General features: G+C 31.0%; 1 protein-coding gene across 4 annotated transcripts in view; it reads left to right on the forward strand.

Moving 5' to 3' along the window:
* The window catches only part of DPP10 (dipeptidyl peptidase like 10), a 1197668-nt gene that overhangs the window by 918010 nt on the left and 261620 nt on the right, over positions 1 to 18038 (forward strand). For all 4 annotated transcript variants that reach the window (XM_036237031.1, XM_016124277.2, XM_016124278.2 and 1 more), the window contains exon 5: positions 11935 to 12009. In XM_036237031.1, coding sequence (XP_036092924.1) covers positions 11935 to 12009 — 75 coding nt within the window. The remainder of the gene's footprint in view (positions 1 to 11934; positions 12010 to 18038) is intronic.

Genomic DNA, 18038 nt, shown 5'->3' on the forward strand with positions numbered 1-18038 from the left:
ACTAAAACTTGAAGAAGTATAAGGGATTTCCCAATACAACTAAATATAATAGCTTATTCTCACCTTAACTCATTATTTTGTTTTTCATTTTCTTTTCTTTTTTTTCTTCTTTTTGAGGTAATAGACTCCTTGTATTGACTGAATAATTGCTACTCTACAACCATTAATGCGAATAATCAGTGGTCAAGGTAACTACATGAATTAGGAGATACTATAATAAAAATTCTACCACTTGTTAGCTATACTGGCTGACATTACAAACCTTTTTCAGACTACTTCAAACTCCTGGAGTATCCTTAAATAGAATATCTTTTACTTATTCTACTTTTTAAAGTGTCCTTCAGAATGTAGATGTTCTGAATCTATTTTTGTTAGGTTATTGATGATAATTGTGAATAATGAGCTTACTTTAACAGCATTAAAAAAGCCTAGAAAAAAATTACCTGTTGTATATACTAATGGTTTTAACAAAATATTAAGGAAGAAAAACACCTAACAAATGAATAACTGCATCATAATTTGAGAAAGTGTATTATGATAAAATATATATTTCTATCTATAAAAAGAGGAAGAATTATATTTGATGCCAAATTAGAAAACACATACATCATTATATTCAGGCAGTAGCATGCTTGTATTTATTATAGAGGAAAAATACTTAGAATCACATTATATTCTTTATAAAATAAATAGTAAATAAAGATTTAATTCACATAGATACCCAGAATAATCTTACATCTTTATGTATATCCTTCTATACTGTCTTTCTAAAAAACACACACACACAAATTTACACTCTAAGTTTTCTTTGATAGGAAAAAAGCATTTATTTTTATAAGTTGTAAATAAATAAGAGCTTATTTGCTTAATATTATGTGCATGACTCAATGGCTTTTTTTCTTATCATTAGTTATGTTCTACTCTATCTGTATAATTTGTATGTTCATTACAATATTAACATTTAATTGATTTTTTATAAAATATACTATAATTAAGAATATAAATATTTTTCTTAATCTCCTTCATTGCCACTTTTAAGAACATGATACTGAAAACATATGATTAGAAAACATAAATAGTATATTGAACTATCCAATTTGAAGGTCGCTAGCCACATCTAGCTATTTACATTTATTTTTTAATTAATTAAAAATTAATTAAAATTAAAAGTTCTTTTGGTCACACCAACCACATTTCAATGTCCCAAAGCTGAATGAAACCAGTGGTTACCACATAGGAAATGTACACACAAAACATTTTCATTATTATAAAAATTTCTATTGGACAAAGCTGGTATATATGTACTTGTAATAAAAATAAAAGTTTCCTTTCATATCACTCAGTATACCTTTTTGAAGGTTGTCATGTAAATATTTGTACCAGTAAAAGAATTCTCGAGAAATATGTCTGTATGTCTTCTTACATCTTTATATGAGCAATAGATTTCAAAATATATATGCTCGTGTGTGTGTATTTAATTTCAAAAGTATGGGTGTTATACACTTTTTATCCACTTAATAAAGTAAATTGAGGATCTTGTTATATGAACCCTTTTGTTTTCCTCTAATATCATTTAATAGCTACATAGAATTTCCCCACATGATCCTTTGTTTTCTATTATATACCTGTAAATACACCTGGAGGCCATTTTTCAAAATATATTTCTGCGATAAATTTATAGCAGTAATTTATATTGCTGGGTCAAAGAAAGGTCAATTAGAAATTTAATTGTATCAAATTGCATTAATCAGGCCCACTAATATTGTTTGATATTGCCTGTTAGTGTATTTTTGCTTTCACTGAGTATTGCCAGCATTTTAATTATTATCAATTTGGCTGATGAAAAATGACACTTAATTTTTATATTGATTTGCAATTATCTAATTTTGAGTGAGATCAAGTGTTGTTAACTGTGCATTGGCAGTGTTCATTTTTTTGAGTTTCTTTGCAGAAACTTTTTAAAATTGGAACTTGCAAATGATACCCCTGTGTAACACCATTTTTTCTTTGGATATTTCTACTCAACGTGAATCTTACTAAAATTATTCATTCAACACCATTTGTTAAGTCCAGTGAATTGATTTTCTGTATTTCAAATCTCTTAGTAGACCCACATCCATTATTTACTGATGGAAGAAGAAATGAATAATGAGCATTAGGGAAGGAGGAACAATGGGAGGAATTGTGAGTAAAAATGAATAATAAACTAATTTATATATAAATATCTATTTTCAAAAAAGGTAGAGAAATCATTTTCCCCATAAGATATAGAAAATGTACCCCTTAAAATTAAAGTTTTTCAAGTGAAATAAGTTAATACCCACCCACCGCCACCCCCCGAAGAGAAGAAAAAGAAAAAAAAGAAATATGCAAGCTGAGCACCTTCTTTATACTTTAGGCTTAATGCAACCTTCATCTAGACATTTAAAAATGTGCCAAAAATGAATTGATCTTAGCATTTTTTGTGTTTCATAAACATATTGAAACTCTTAATGAATATTTCTTAGTTAGGGGCATTTCAAGAAATGACTTTTGGCTTTGGGCCATTAAAACATAAGGTTAGTAAATAATTCTTAAACTAATTCACTCAGGAAATTATTTGTATATCCATCCTTGGATTTGTGGTGAATGTGTAATAGAGCTAAGCACAGTTGAAGAGATCACCAGTGTTTATAACTGTAACTATGAGATGAGAAAAGAGAATCTTGTTCCTACTTTGGAGCTAGGGATTTGGGCTCAAAAATTTTAATCTGGAGGTAGTTTCTGATTGTTCCTCATTGTCATTCCATTGGATTTGACATGATTTTATAGGCCCTTTCTATTTCCCCAACTAAGCAGAAAGTGCTATGCCACCAGGAGTAAATCTGAAATTACTCTTTTCCTTTATTATTGCTCTTTGCTTTGGCAGAGATAGTACATTTACAATATCTGCTTATAAAATCAAATGTATATTGACAAATGAGAAGAAAATGGAAAATCTTTTAATTATGTGTCTTGAGCATATAAGTAATAGTCCACTTGTTAATATGCTCAAGAAATATTGATGTTCAAAGTAAATATCTAGCCCTGTTGTTACTTGGTTTTACAAATGAATTATCTATTCAGAACCCTTCTCTTAGTTTTTCTATCTTGTTTTTGTTTGTATCATACATCTATCATAATCTCATGTTAAAATTACAGTGTACAGATATTTTGCAAACTAGAGAATGCTAAGTAGGAAATGATAAATGAATGATAAAAAGAATTATTAGTTAATTGAGAAAAGTTCAATGTAATTACTATAAAAAGACTTATCTAATTTGAAAAATGAGCAAAAGTTATAAGTAGACTTTTCACAAAAGAAACATATTATTGATAAATAAGTAGATGCTTAAAATACTTTACAAATAGGAAAAATGATGGTCAAAAAGGAGATAATATTTTGCATTTATCTCACTAGCAAAACTTAACTGATATTACCAAGTATTGGAAAGAATGTGTAGAACAGGGCCTCTTACACATTACAAGCTGAAGTATAATTTGTGTTTTTTTCTTTAGGTAACAGTTTGTCATTATTGTGTGAAATAGAATATTCACATGCCCTACTACCCACATATTCCTCTCTAGACATTGACCATAAGAAGGTGGTTGCACGTGTGCATCAGGAAACTAAATATATTTATATACAAACACTCATATACATATATCGAATTGAGTTTATATGTGTATATACATATCTGCATATATATGTGTACATACGTTTGCCTAAATAACATTATTTAATCTTAATTGGCTTTGAAATTTTCATAGAGGCATAAGACAGTCCATGGTTTTATTCTTCCCTTTATCATTCAGCATCCTGTTATTGATTTATGCATATTTACTTTTAGCTGTAGTTCATTTGTGTTCAAGACTACAATTAGATATTTCAATTTTTTCATATTATTTTCAAGGTTATATGGTTTGCCATTATTTCATTAATTACAATATGTTTGTTCTTTATCTGATATTAAAATTTCACTGTTCATCTTATGTTTTAATTTACTAAATGCATCGTGAATGGTACTATGTCACAAGACAAAAGTTATGATTAATCTAATTCTGTGCGCTCAAGGTCCATTAAGATAAAAACACTAGTTATTATACTATTTATACACAATAATATCAAAGAAAGAAAATAGAAAGGGACAAGTAGATATAAACATGGTACTATTGATGAGAAATATACCAGAATGTATCAAATCTGTAACAAATAAGATACTTTTTAGTTACTAGCCTCTATTCCATCTTATTTGGGGAGATTATTACTGATAATGATAAAATAATGATGTCACATCAATTTTAAATGGGCCTTTGATCCATAAGAACACATTTTAATATTTTTTTATAAAGCAAAATTGGTCATTATATTTTCCCATTTTTTAAAAAAAATACAGGAATTATAAAGTATCAGTAGCCATCTTCTTGCTTATACCAAAATTCAAATCATTTTACTGACATAAATGCTTGAAATGTATGTATCATATTTTAAAATATTAATTCTATTATTTAGGTCTATGAAATCATACTCTCTAATACTTACCTGATGGAAAATGATGACAAAAATGAACTTAAGTAATTTGCTACTGGAGAATTCTATTCCACTCTTCTTATCTTTTAAGCATTATGTTGAATACATTATATTAGGCCTTGATGAGGAAAACTCATCAAGAAACTTTAATGTGACATTTTTTAGGACTTCTATAATTTCTAATTTCTTTATATAGGCTGTATTCTTTAGTGCAGCTCTACCTGAAAGTAACAGTATCATTTAAGAGGAAAATGTTTGAAATATGATTATAAAACATTACAAAAATTTGAAGAATCAGACTAACACAGATTGAACTTCAAAGAAATAATTTGTATAAATATGTAACTTACAATATTCCTTTCCTTCTTTCTCAACCAAAGTTTTCTAATTTATTGAATTTTTGAGTGGAGAATATTGACATTCTTCTCCTCAAAGTCACCTTGTCTGTCCCCCTTTTGTAAGTTAATAGAATTCAGAGGCCATTAGTTTTCACCTTCTATTAAAAATTTTTTTAAAATGTTTTTTAAATGTTTTTATTTTATGGCCTATGATCCAAATCAATAAAATATTAATTTGGCTGTTCACATTTATTGAGCAGTAAAGATGTATGTGAGGCACTCTACATAGGTTAGTAGGTACTGATTCAATACTCTTAAACACTACCTACTTGTTTCACAGTATTTTATGCATTGAGTTGCTTTACAAAATATTCTAGTATCAATAAAATACCAGAAAAATAAAAGAAGAAAGGTCACCTATTATGTTTATACAAAATAGATTTTGTAGGTTTTACACAGAAATATAATTCAAGCACTCTACTATGTAACTAGGCAGCTAAGAAAAGAGAATGTAGGAAAAAAACCTCAATAAAATATTTGACTTTAAAGTTCCTTGCGTATAACAATAGTTGTTGCTTTGTTTAGAGCTACATGATTAAAAAAAAAATCTATTTGCCTCTTCCTCTTTTCTTTTATTTGAAGCCATGCATAGAAAGAGAGCTCATCTTGGGGATACACCACGGACCACAATTTGGTTGCCTTCCTTTATGGTTTCTCTTGATCTTTTCCTCTTTATCCACTGCAGAGTAACCATCTCTCTCCCCGCATCCACTTAAGGTCAACTGGCTTTCTAAAACCCTTCTTCATTCTTATTTCATGATCACTTATAGACTTCACTATAAAAGAAACATATTTATAATATATACTTAATCACATATTAAAAAAATAATATTTTATCTTTCTAGAATAAGATGACTTTTTAAAGCATTTTTGTCACATATGAATAAATTAAAAATGAAACTAGGTAATGAGGGAAGTTATAGCCCAAATGGATTAAATATATGGGGCGTGTGTGTGTGTGTGTGTGTGTCTGTGTGTAAAGAGTTTGGTGGGGTAGAGGTTGAGGGAGCAGAAAGGGAAAGGAAAAGACCATAGGGTCCACTAAGACCTACCTTTTTGTTTTCATCATTCTCTGTTGTTGAAAATGTGTCCACCAACACTTTAAGGCTTACGGGATTATCCAGCTCAAGTTTCTGGACTAGTTTTTGTTTGATTATTTGTTTGCTTGTTAATATAGATGCCTATACATATTTTTAACATCAGCTCATTTCAAGATCTAGAACAACGCTCCCCTGGACTGCATAGTTCTTATGCTTCTGTCATTTCTCAATATTAAGGCAACCAATTCCTTCTTATCAATTTGTGCTCATTTTAACCTCATTTTTAATTCTCCTCTTCCTCAATCCTTTCTGAGATTCAAGTCACGCAAATTATATTTTATAGTTTCTAGTACTTCTAATAGTTAAATTTGTGTGTAATGATTTCTTGTCATGATCTTCAATGTTTGATATCTTGGAACACCATCATTATCTTATTTCTTCCTCTAGTTATAATGCTACTAGTAAGAGTGAATCATTGCAATGGAATTTGTTAATAGAGGCATTGCTGTTGCAATAATAAAAAAAAAAGTAAATTGCAGTTCCAAACAACATAGAAGAGCAAACATGAAACAGTGATCAATGATTAGATGAACTGCATATATATATATATATATATATATATATATATATATATATATATATATACACGATCAGATGAATCACTTGAGCTGAAAAAACAGGGAAGACAAGGGAGAATTCGAATGATATTTTAGAGAAATACAATTTGAATAAGGAGTAAGGAGAGGTGAAGGTTTTACAACAAAAATACAAGAGGTGAGAGCAGGTTGAACGAAAGTACAAGAGAAAGAAAACACACACATTTAAAAATAAAAGCAATTATAAAAAATACTCATAATATCTGCATTGTTATAGATCTACCTCTAGCAAAGCACATTGTTTGAGGAGTTTTTCTCTTATTTGATTAGGTTTGATTTGCACTAGACATAAACTTTCATTGATATTCCACATCCTGATTAATGTTGACACTCCCAGATATCTTTCAAATGTCATGCTTTTATACAAAGATTTTAAACATCCCTATTTAAATTCCTTAAGGTACTATAACCTTAACACATCTAAAATAGCCATCTAAAATTTTCCTCAACATATGCTGTTTTATGTATGTATGTATGTATGTATGTATGTATGTATTCAATTTTTGCTTTTCCTCAGCTTAGATTGCAATAGCAACATTAACCCAGTGATAAACACTTTAAAATCCAGAATTGTTTTTATACTCATTCTTTTTTCTCAGTCTTCAATTTAATTGTTACTCTTTTTTTGTCATTGGCATATGTCTTTGTCCTTGCTTCTTCCTGAATTCCTTCATAGGGTTTACATGCATTGGCATAAGAGCATCTTACCAGATCTCATGACTTCAAGATGTCAACAGATCCAACTCATTTTCTACCTGACTACCAGAGTAATTGTTCTAAATTCAATTTTTTTCTTGGCTTTAAATTTCACCACTCATGAAAAGAGTAATTAGCCCTGCCATATTCATGTTGGCAGTAATGCACACATTATTAATATTAGTGGTAATCCATGGGGCTGGCTTGTACCTCATCAGGACTCTTTTTACGCTGCTCATGCATTTTGTGAAAATTATTCTCCTAATGTAGTCTAGGATTTCATTTAACTGGAAAAAATGGTTCATGAAGTTTTCATTTACATTACTACCAAATATATGAAAAGACTAACATTCTATTCTTTAAATCTCATATCATCTTTTTTCCCCTCTCTCATTCTTATAGCAGTCATTCCTTTACCAAATATTTTTGAACTGACAGCTCCCAGGCAGAATCAGTTCTCCATATATATTTTAAATATTGGGCTGTGATTTAAATATCATGAGATTATAAATTAAAATTTGATTTCTAGTTTGTCTTAAAAAAATGGAAAACTAGAAATTATATGTGCTTTTCTATAAAATAACAATTATCTGTAGCTGAGGGACCTCTGTCTCTTTTAGACACCCTTACTCCACTGCCCTTGATTTACCCAGACAGCTTAATTCTTCCACTAAATACCCAGTCCCATAAGGCATTTGGGATTCTGGCCCCTGCTCTACAATGGACTATAGAAAAACATAGTATTTGTCTTATCTTGCACAGTAGGGGATGGAGAAGATTCTAGTGGACTTTGTTTATCAACTTTGTAACATTTTTAGTGTCTACCATGAGGCTCATCATATTATGAATGTTCATTAAATGAGTTTTGGTAGAAGAGAATGATACATACAAATGAGATATTACAAAATCTTCCTAAGCTTTCCGAAAGCATACATTTGTTTCTCAGTTTGATCAAATGCCTTGTCTTCTTTGTTTAATAGGTTTAGTTAAACACCTGCATGTTTATTTTTTCCTGTTTATTTTACCTTGCTTTCCTTAATTAAATGTTCCTAGATGGCAGAGTTCATGCATTTCAATGCCCTTTGTCCCGTATTCAGGGTCAAAAAATACACTGCTAAACATCATTGCTAAATGATACCAATAAACACATGTAGAAAATATTTCTGCATTCTTTTATTTTAACAGTAATTAAGTGATTAAATATATAGGTAATATAATAGTATTATTAGCAATAATGAATTTCCCCAAACCCTAATTTGAAGCCGTATAAATTTGGCACTCAGCCAAACTATATTTATGCCTATAATTAGGGTCGTTGTACACCCAAGGGTCTCCTATGGCTGCTAGAAAGAATTAATCTTCCAGATGCAAAATATGATAACATTAATGGCTTACACTAGGAGGGATTTGCCTGAGACTTTCAATCTTCCTTGACTAAACTGCAAGAATGTGTTTCTTATACGTGTTATCATCAGCAAGTCTCTTTGCAGAACCACTGACCTGTACACAACTCTAAATTCAAAGAAGGTTCAGCAGCTTGTCCCCTAGAAAGGTATTTGGAAAGTTTCCCAGTGTGTTTGTGCTGCATAATTGGAGGCAGTATAGTGATAATTAATAAAGTGCTAGACTGGATAATTGTAGGAACTGTAAAAGATACTCAGATGTTGTTAACGGAGGTACAGACACACCTGTGAACGCGTGAAGTTAATTTTTTGTGAGGAATATCACATGAGAGTGGACGGGGACAAGGGAAGTGAGCTTTTCTTTAAATAATTCAGACTTCGGACAGGGAAGCTCTCCTAAAACAAAAAAAGAGAGAGAAAGAAAACCCTGCTGGTGAGATAATGAGACTTATGAAAGGAATTCCTCTTATATTCTTTTGTTATGTTTGTTCCTCTGTGATCTTAAGAAAAGTTTAAGAACTGTGGCATTTGAGTTTCCTAATTTCCATAGGATGGAATGAAAGCATTGCTCTTATAAATGACTTTTAAATAACAATAAACCTCCTCTTACTGTGTGACAGTATACTTTCCAATACAAGATACGGTAATAAGAGAGATGGCCTTGTGTTCTCAATGTCACCCTAAATTCTCCACAGACTAATGTTCACCAAGTTTCAATACGTAATAAATTAATGAGAAAAAAAAAGAAAGAATAAGAATGAGGATATGTACTTCCTAGTGCTGTCAGGAGGATTGAAGATTATTGAGAACTACATAAATCTAAGTAATTTACAGAGATTATGATAAATGATAGCTTTGTTGTTGTTCCTGTTATTTTCATTGTTATTGAAATGACTTTTTTAAAAAATGAAAAAATATCTTTATATGAATCTTTGCCAGTGATTCTTCTGACCTTTTTCTAAACTGTCTGATACATCGGCTATATAAGATAGATGTAAATAGAGAAAACCTCTAAATCTTGACATTGCCATATAATATTATTTTCTCTCAGACCACTCCACTCTCTTGCATATCTGGCTCAGGACTGACACACTGTGTTACTCCACAACAATTATCTGACACCAACTGGGCGGCCTACAATTCATCTCTAACACTAACTACCTACCCGGTGTTAGTGCAAACCCCGGAGGTTAACGACTGAGTGACTGCTACCACTTCAGACACCAGTTGCACATCCCAAGCCCCCAAGCTACCTTCCTTTTTTTCTGAGTTGGCTATAAATTTGGTGTTTCTTATAATCCCGCTTCAGTTTTGATAATTTACTAGAATGACTCGCAGAAAGTGCTATACAGTTGACCCTTGAATAACATGGGTTTTGGGGTGTGTTAGGGGTGCTGATCCCTATGCAGTCAAAAATCTGTGTGTAACTTTTGTCTATGGAGTTGGCACTTCGCATATGTAGATTCAAACAACTGGGGATCAAAAACAGTATTTTTAATCCCCAGTTGAGAATCTGTAGGTGGGAAACTGTGATTGGGAATGTGAAAATATCATTTTATGTTTGTAGTTACTTGAATCTGCAGATGTGAAACCTAAGGATGCAGAGGGTTGATTGCATTTATTGAAAAAAAAATCTGCATACAAGTGGACCTGCACATTTCAAACTAATGTTTTTCAAGGGTCAGCTGTATTTATGATTACTGGTTTATAAAGGATACAAATGAAGAACCAGATGAGGAGGCAAATAGGGTGAATCCAAAAGGGTACCAAATCTCTGTCTCTATGAGTTGGGAAGTGCCATCCTCCTAGTACTTTGATAGGTTTAGTAATAAGGAAGCTTCTCCAAATCTCATTGTTCAGAGTTTTTTTATTGATGTTTCATTACCTAGACATGGTTAATTAAATCATGAGCCACCTAACTGAACTTCACCTCCAGCCCTTCCACTCTTCTTGATCTCCAAATACGGTTAAAAGTTCTAAGCCTCTAATCAGTGGATTGGTTCCTCTGGTGGCCAGCCCCCATGCAGAAGCTATCTAGCTCCTCTCCCTGTACCCTAAATCTTAAGTCATTTCATTATTATAAACCAAGAAGGGTCAAATGGGACTAAATATTATTAACAAAAGACCCTCTCATTACTCAGGAAATTCTAAGGGCTTTAGAAGCTCTGTGCCAGAACCCAGGAAAGGGGGGAAACAAGTATATTTTCTCTTATCCCACACAAACTTTGCCAAATATTGATTAGTCTGAGTTTCTTATCCTGCCCCTTAAGTATTGGGGAATTTCAAATAAGAAAACCTTGACTTTACCCTTTTCTATTCCATGGAGAATAGTCTTGTGGAAACTGCCTTGATATAAGGTACACAAAATTATTTATATATGTATTTCTCTGCAAAAACTATGCAAACTAGTTTGCCTAAAATTCATATGCAGTTTATTTTTTGTAAGCTTTTGATGCATAAACTCAATTTGCTTGCCTTCTCTTTACTTATGAAGTTAACTGTAATCTCTATTTCAAATAAAATCATTTCTCCACTCAGTATTTCTCCTTCATTTTAGTTCATTTTTTCTGACATTGGGTAAAACTATAGGCTCAGAATCAATCAGGTGCTGTATAGTTTTATATATATATATATATATATATATATATATATACACACACACAAATATAAAATTAATTATGTATTTGTGTATTGCGTTTTAATTTGTTTCACTCTGGGAGTTTAAAGAGATTCTGTCATTAATATAAGTGGCTTCTTTCAATATAAATATGCAACCTATATACAAAGTACAGTCATAAAAACATGATACCACAGAATGTCACTATTTTTTTCCCTTTAATTAATTGCATATACAGATATAAAAACATTTGGTTACTTAGGAAGTTTAGTGAGTTGTTACTTTTTGTTTTTTATAATGAAAATATTAACATAGCCTTTGAGTGATGACATGTAGAAAAGATATGTTAACAATTTTTTAACGAAATATATAATATAGCCTCTCCAAGTTTTCATATCCATCTGTATGATATACATACATGCATCCCCATATTAATTACAGGAATGAGAATGCCTATTTCACAGTGTTATTAACATCAAGTTGTATTTTTTTTTTTTTTAGAACTCTATATACAAATGCACATTTATCTCTCTGTTGTTAAGTTCTTTAAAATAATTGTTTCCTTTTGTTTTTAGGTAACCTTCAAAGCATCAAGATATTTTGTTTCACCAGATTTAAAATATGTTCTTCTGGCATATGATGTCAAACAGGTAAAAGAATGATCTTCTCTGAAAAAATTTTCTTTGTGATGCGTTTAGGTGACAGTTCAGTTTTCCTTGGTTATCTACCCGCTTAGAGAAAATTTGGCATATCTAATAGCTGCAGGGGTCACTAATAACCAATACTACATGAGAGAAGTTTGTAGACAATGTCCTTTTTTCCATACATGGCTAGTGAATAACTGAGGCAATCTGTCAAGTGCTGGTGCTGATCCCTGTCCATCTTTATTAGAGAGGAGTGTTTCAGGGTAAAGCAAACCTGAAAACTAGGGACTTTTGACATTTTCAGCATAGGTTTATTCTATACTTGATTGTTTCATGTATGTATAGATTAGGGAGTTTCCTAATGGCTGTGCTCTGAGTGGCAGTATGGATAGCAAGAAAGGACTGGTGAAAAACTGGTTCAGATTATGGTTGAAGAATTCATTGGTGGTATTTGAGCATAAGCCTTGTGATTTTAGAAAATTCTGAAAATGAGACAAGCCAAAAAATTAATTCAGACAAAAATAAAATGCTCTAATTGCAATTAAGGCTTTAGTATTCCATGTCAGCTTAATAGTACAATTAGAGCATAAGTATGGTTGTTGAGTATTTTGTACTTAGATATCATTCACATTGTTAAAAAGCAAAGTAAATTTTGAAAAGTCAGTTCAGCAGATTAGTCTCTGTAGAAAATAAGTGATTGGAAATCATTCAAGAAAGTTTTATGTGCTTTAAGACGGACGATAAAAATTTATAGACTTAAGGCAGAAAGCCTCATATAATCCATTGAAAGCTATTGAGCACATGAAATTTTATAGTTCAAAGGACCTTCTGTTTGATGGTTTTAGTTTTTTGAAATACACACATGCTATATTTTTAGCTGAGTTTATATACTTTTTTATTTAAAATAATTAACAGAAAAAGATGGAGATTGAAATCAAAGTAATCTATTACAAATTTTGCCTTTTTTAACTTTTGCTGTGTTATCTCTATTCATTGAGATTTTAAACAATCACATGTAAGAGTAAGAAAAATACTTGATTTTTATAAACAAAAATATCACAACATCCTAAAAATGTTTTTAAATAATATTGTTTATATTTTAAACTAAAATAACTTCTGTATTAAACTGATAATAAACTTAAAAAAAAACATCAGGTTTCAGTAGCTAATTAAAGCTAAGTGGACGTGGCAGAAGGACAGACAGTTAGATCAATAAAACAGGATAAAGAACCCAGATGTAGACTCATACAAATATGTCTGATTTTTGACAAAGGTGCCAAGCCAGTTAACAGAGGTAAGATAGTCTTTTCAACAAATGGTTCTGGGGCAATTGGACCTCCATAGGCAAAATAGACAAACAAAAACACATGGACCTAAGCCTCACAGAACATACAAACTGAAAATGAATTATGGACTTAAATGCAAAAATATAAATCTATAAACCTTTTAGGAAAAAAAGTATAAGAAATTCTTTGGGATTATGAGGATGAAAATACAAGCTACAGCCTGGGAGAGAATACTTGCAATTCAGATACTCACTGAAAGACTAATATCTAGACTATATCAAGACTCTCAAACTTGAGAGTTACAAAAAAACAGCAACTATACAATCAGAAAATGGGCAAAGACATGAGACATTTCATTGAAGAAGATATGCAGATGGCAAATAAGTAGATAAAAATGTGGTTAACATTAGCCATTAAATAAATACAAATTAAAACAATAAGGGATGTCTCTACACTCATATCGGAATGTATAAAAAAATTTTTAAAAGCATGTGGGAAAATTGGATCACTCATACATTGCCATTGGGATTATAATGGAAAGGCTCTCTAGAATACAATGTATAAAATTTGTTTAACTTTAGGTATTCAGGCAAAGTATGTTGATTACATGAGAATATAATTAATACAAAAATATAAATGAACACCATTAACATATTAAGACAATCTTAACATTCTCTTTTTTTTGGTTTAACTTCAGGAAAAATCAATATAGTTTATGATACATCAATCTCTGGATTATTGTAATAGATAAAAAATGATCAAACTAAATTTCACAGTCTTATTCAATTTCATTTATTCATTGTATTTATTTATAATTTATCATGTATAAACTACTGAAATAGACATTATGCAGATGTATGTATGTTAGCATACAATATGCACACACAGGTTTGAATCATTTCCTTTAAGAAACATACAGTCAGGTAGAAGTAATATGACCAAACATTTACCACATACAGTATTGAATGATGTGTCATAAGAGTGGTAATATAAGGAAACGAGAAAAATTTAATTCAAGATAATCATGTTAGACAGGGAATCATATGCTGGGTTTTGAATCAAATAAGTAAAGATGAATGAAAAACATTCCAGGTGGGCAGATAACACGGGACTTCATAGAAGCAGCATTAAGTATTTGAGGGATGGCAGTCAATTCAGTCTTACCCACAGGTTGACAATTTGGAGAGCAAAAAAACCTATAAGTCATGTTGAGCCAAAATTAAAGAAGAATGTAAACTAATTCTGTTCTATACAGTTTATACTGATATAACAATTTGGGATTGTTGATGTTTTTAGAGTAATTAAATATCATAATTACCCTGTGTGTGTGTGTACTGTATTTGAGAGTGTGTCCACATGTGTATACTTCCTGTTAACAAAGATGGGAAAAAACAATTTCAAAAAATCTAACCATCCAAACATATCCTCTAAAATTATTTTGAGGTGTTTTATTCCTTTTATCCTCCTGTATATATAAAAGTAGAGAAACAGTAGTTATCATATATTAAGCATTATTTTAGGGAGATGCTATTATTCTGATTTCAGAAAGGAGAAAATTTAGTCTCAGAGAAGCTGGAAAATGTATGCTCAGACAGACTTAGAATTTCATCCAAGGTCTTTCAAAAAAGTAGTAATAGCTTCACCCTAGCAAACTGGCTTTGTACAATTTTACGGTGATTTGTCTTTATCTTTATTATAAGGTAAATAAGCTGAACTAGAAAAACTAAATTAAAGGCTGTTTCAACTTACAGATTCTTCCTATTGGAACTTTGTTGTTTTCATGTTAAAAAAAAATGTTTTGAAATTTTTTCAGTATACACCTTTTTTTCCTGAATTTAATATTTCTGTGGTATGCACTTCCATAAGTGGAATTTCTGAATGAAAATGTATGGCAGATTTGATAATGGAACTGACATTCATAATAGTTAACACAAATTAACTATTTTAGTGTACAATTCAGTGACATTCAGTACATTCACAATTTTACATAGCCACCACCTCTATCTAGTTCCAAAACATTTTAATCACCTCAAAGAAGCCCCATGCCCATTAAGCAGTCACTCCCCACTCTTTCCTACCCTACCCTCTGGTAACCAACAATCTGACTTCTGTCTATGTTTTTACCTATTTAGGATATTTCATGTAAATGAATTTATATACTATGCGACCTTTTATTTCTGACTTCTTTCACTTAGCATATTTTAGTTTTATCCACATTAGAGTATATATCTGTACATGATTCTTTTTTATGATTGAATAATATCCCATCGTATGTATTACCACAATTTCTTTATCCATTACTCCATTAATAGGTAGTTTTTTTTTTTCTACTTTTTGAGTATTATGAATAATGCTGCTATGAACATTTGTACACAAGAATTATTATTATTTTTTTGCCTACCTGTTTTCAAATGTGGGAATATATACTGAGGGGTGGAGTTGTTGGGTAGTATGATAATTTTATGTTTAACTTTTTGAGGAACCACCAAACTGTTCTCCAAAGTATTGTACCATTTTACATTCCCATCAGCAATATATGAGTTCTAATTTCTCCATGTCCTCCCCACTAGTATTTTTCCCGTTCTTTTTATTATAGCCATCCTAGTGTATATGAATTGATATCTCATTGTGATTTTAGTGTACATCTCCCTATGATGAATTATGTTGGGCATATATATAGTCATATGTTTATTGATTATTTGTATTTCCTCTTTGGGGAAAAGTCTATTCAAGTCTTTTGCCAATTTTTTTTTTCTTTTTTGTAATTGAATTTAAGAATTCCTAGGCCTTATCAGATATACGATTTGTAAATATTTCCTCCTGCTTTGTAGGTTTTCTTTTCACTTTCCTGGTAATGCATGTTGATGCATACATTTTAAAAATTCTGATGAAGTATGATTTATTGATTTTTTCTCTTGTTACACATGCTTTTTGATACCATATCTGACAATCCATTGCCAAACTCAAGGTAATGAAATTTTACCACCATGATTTCTTCTAAGAGTTTTAGGGTTTTAGTTCTTATATTTAGGCTTTTGATTCTTTTGGAATTAATTTTTGGATATATTTAAGGCTCCTGTTACATATTGAAAAACAGCTTTCCAAAATGGTTCTGTTTGTTGATACTTACCTTAGGCAGTATATAGTCTATTTATTACCATCTTTACAAACATAGAGATATATATTTTTTTAAGTAATTATTATATTGATAGGTTATATGTAGCTTAATTGCTAATCAAATAAATACATATACACACATACATGCCCATAAAATCAGTATTAGTTTTATATTATCATATAATATATTGCCCTAGACTTGATGACTTTTAAAAAAGCATTTACTGTTGCTTACAGTTTGTGTTTACCAGGACTTTGGAATTGGCTTAGTCATGTGGTTCTGGCTCAAAATCTCTCATGAAGTGGCAATCAGGTATCAGCTGTGGCAAGGGTTTGTGGGGGAAGGGGCTGCAGTCATCTGACAGGTTGCCTGAGGTGGGAGGATACCTTTGCAAGGAAGATCACTCACATGGTTGGCGGAATGCTGCTGGCTATTAGCATGAGGCCTCTGGTTTCTCCACACAAACTTCTCTGCAATGTTTGAGTATCCTCATGACATGGTATCTGGATTTCCCCAGAGTGTATGAGGTGAAAGATAAAGATAGAAACTTCAGTGCCTTGTATGATCTATACTTGGAAGTCACCTGTTACTTTCATTGTGTGGTTTTTCTTGATCATACAGTCAGCTCTAATTCAGTGTAGGAGAGGACTACCAGGAGGTGAAGGTTTGAGGGGACCGTCTTAGAGGTTGGCTAATAGTTCCCAAATGTTTCTTATTCATCCTACAGGCAAAGTATACCCATTCTCTCTAAGGTTCCTCTATTGTTTGTGTATTACAGTCTGGCATTTTATTAAGCAGATTAGGTCAAGGTCCTGAGAAGTCTCAGGCATGGTTCTTTGACTACAGTACTTTGAATATATTTATATAGTCATACATATTTATAATAAGATACACATATATTTTAGGTATAAATATAGATATATATGTTTGTTTTAATTTGTATTTAAACATCAATTTGGCTAACATTCTCAGTATACTCATTGTTATTAGTTTTATTGTGAATAATGTATTTATATACTCTATTCCTTTATCTTCTGTAATCTTGGTATTTTTTTTAAATGCTCATCTATATAACTTAATTATTAGTCTATTGCCCTTTCTTTAAACATATTACTATTTTTTGGAATTATTTATTTTTTGACTTAGAGAAAGTTTAAATTTCGTGATAAAATTTATCTTTTACTTTGCTCTATTTTCTTTTGTCTGTAGGCTTAGAAAAATGCACATCAACACAATAAATAGATAATTGTATTTTTCTATTTTTATTTATTTTTATGCATAAATATCCCATTTTATTTTTAAATGTCTATGGTGACAAGTGATCAAAATCTATTTTTCTAATGATAATAATAATGGAAAGACCTATCTTTTATATTATAGCCAGTTACCTGGGAAGACACCAAAGGAACATTTTTATTATATTATTAGGAGGCCTCACAACACCATCAAGAGGTGTAACCTGACTCATGGGTGCCACACATGTCCTCAGCCTCAGTCTTCTCATGACTATAATGGAGAGGAGGAAACATGAATACTTCTCAAACCTACTGTCTTGAGTAATTGCTTTACAAAAAAAGAGGCATGTACTAATAATCTTGCTCGAGGATTCTGCTGAAGAGTAACCATAAACT

This window comes from Rousettus aegyptiacus, unplaced genomic scaffold (assembly GCF_014176215.1).
Source record: "Rousettus aegyptiacus isolate mRouAeg1 unplaced genomic scaffold, mRouAeg1.p scaffold_m13_p_2, whole genome shotgun sequence".
Classification (NCBI taxonomy): domain Eukaryota; kingdom Metazoa; phylum Chordata; class Mammalia; order Chiroptera; family Pteropodidae; genus Rousettus; species Rousettus aegyptiacus.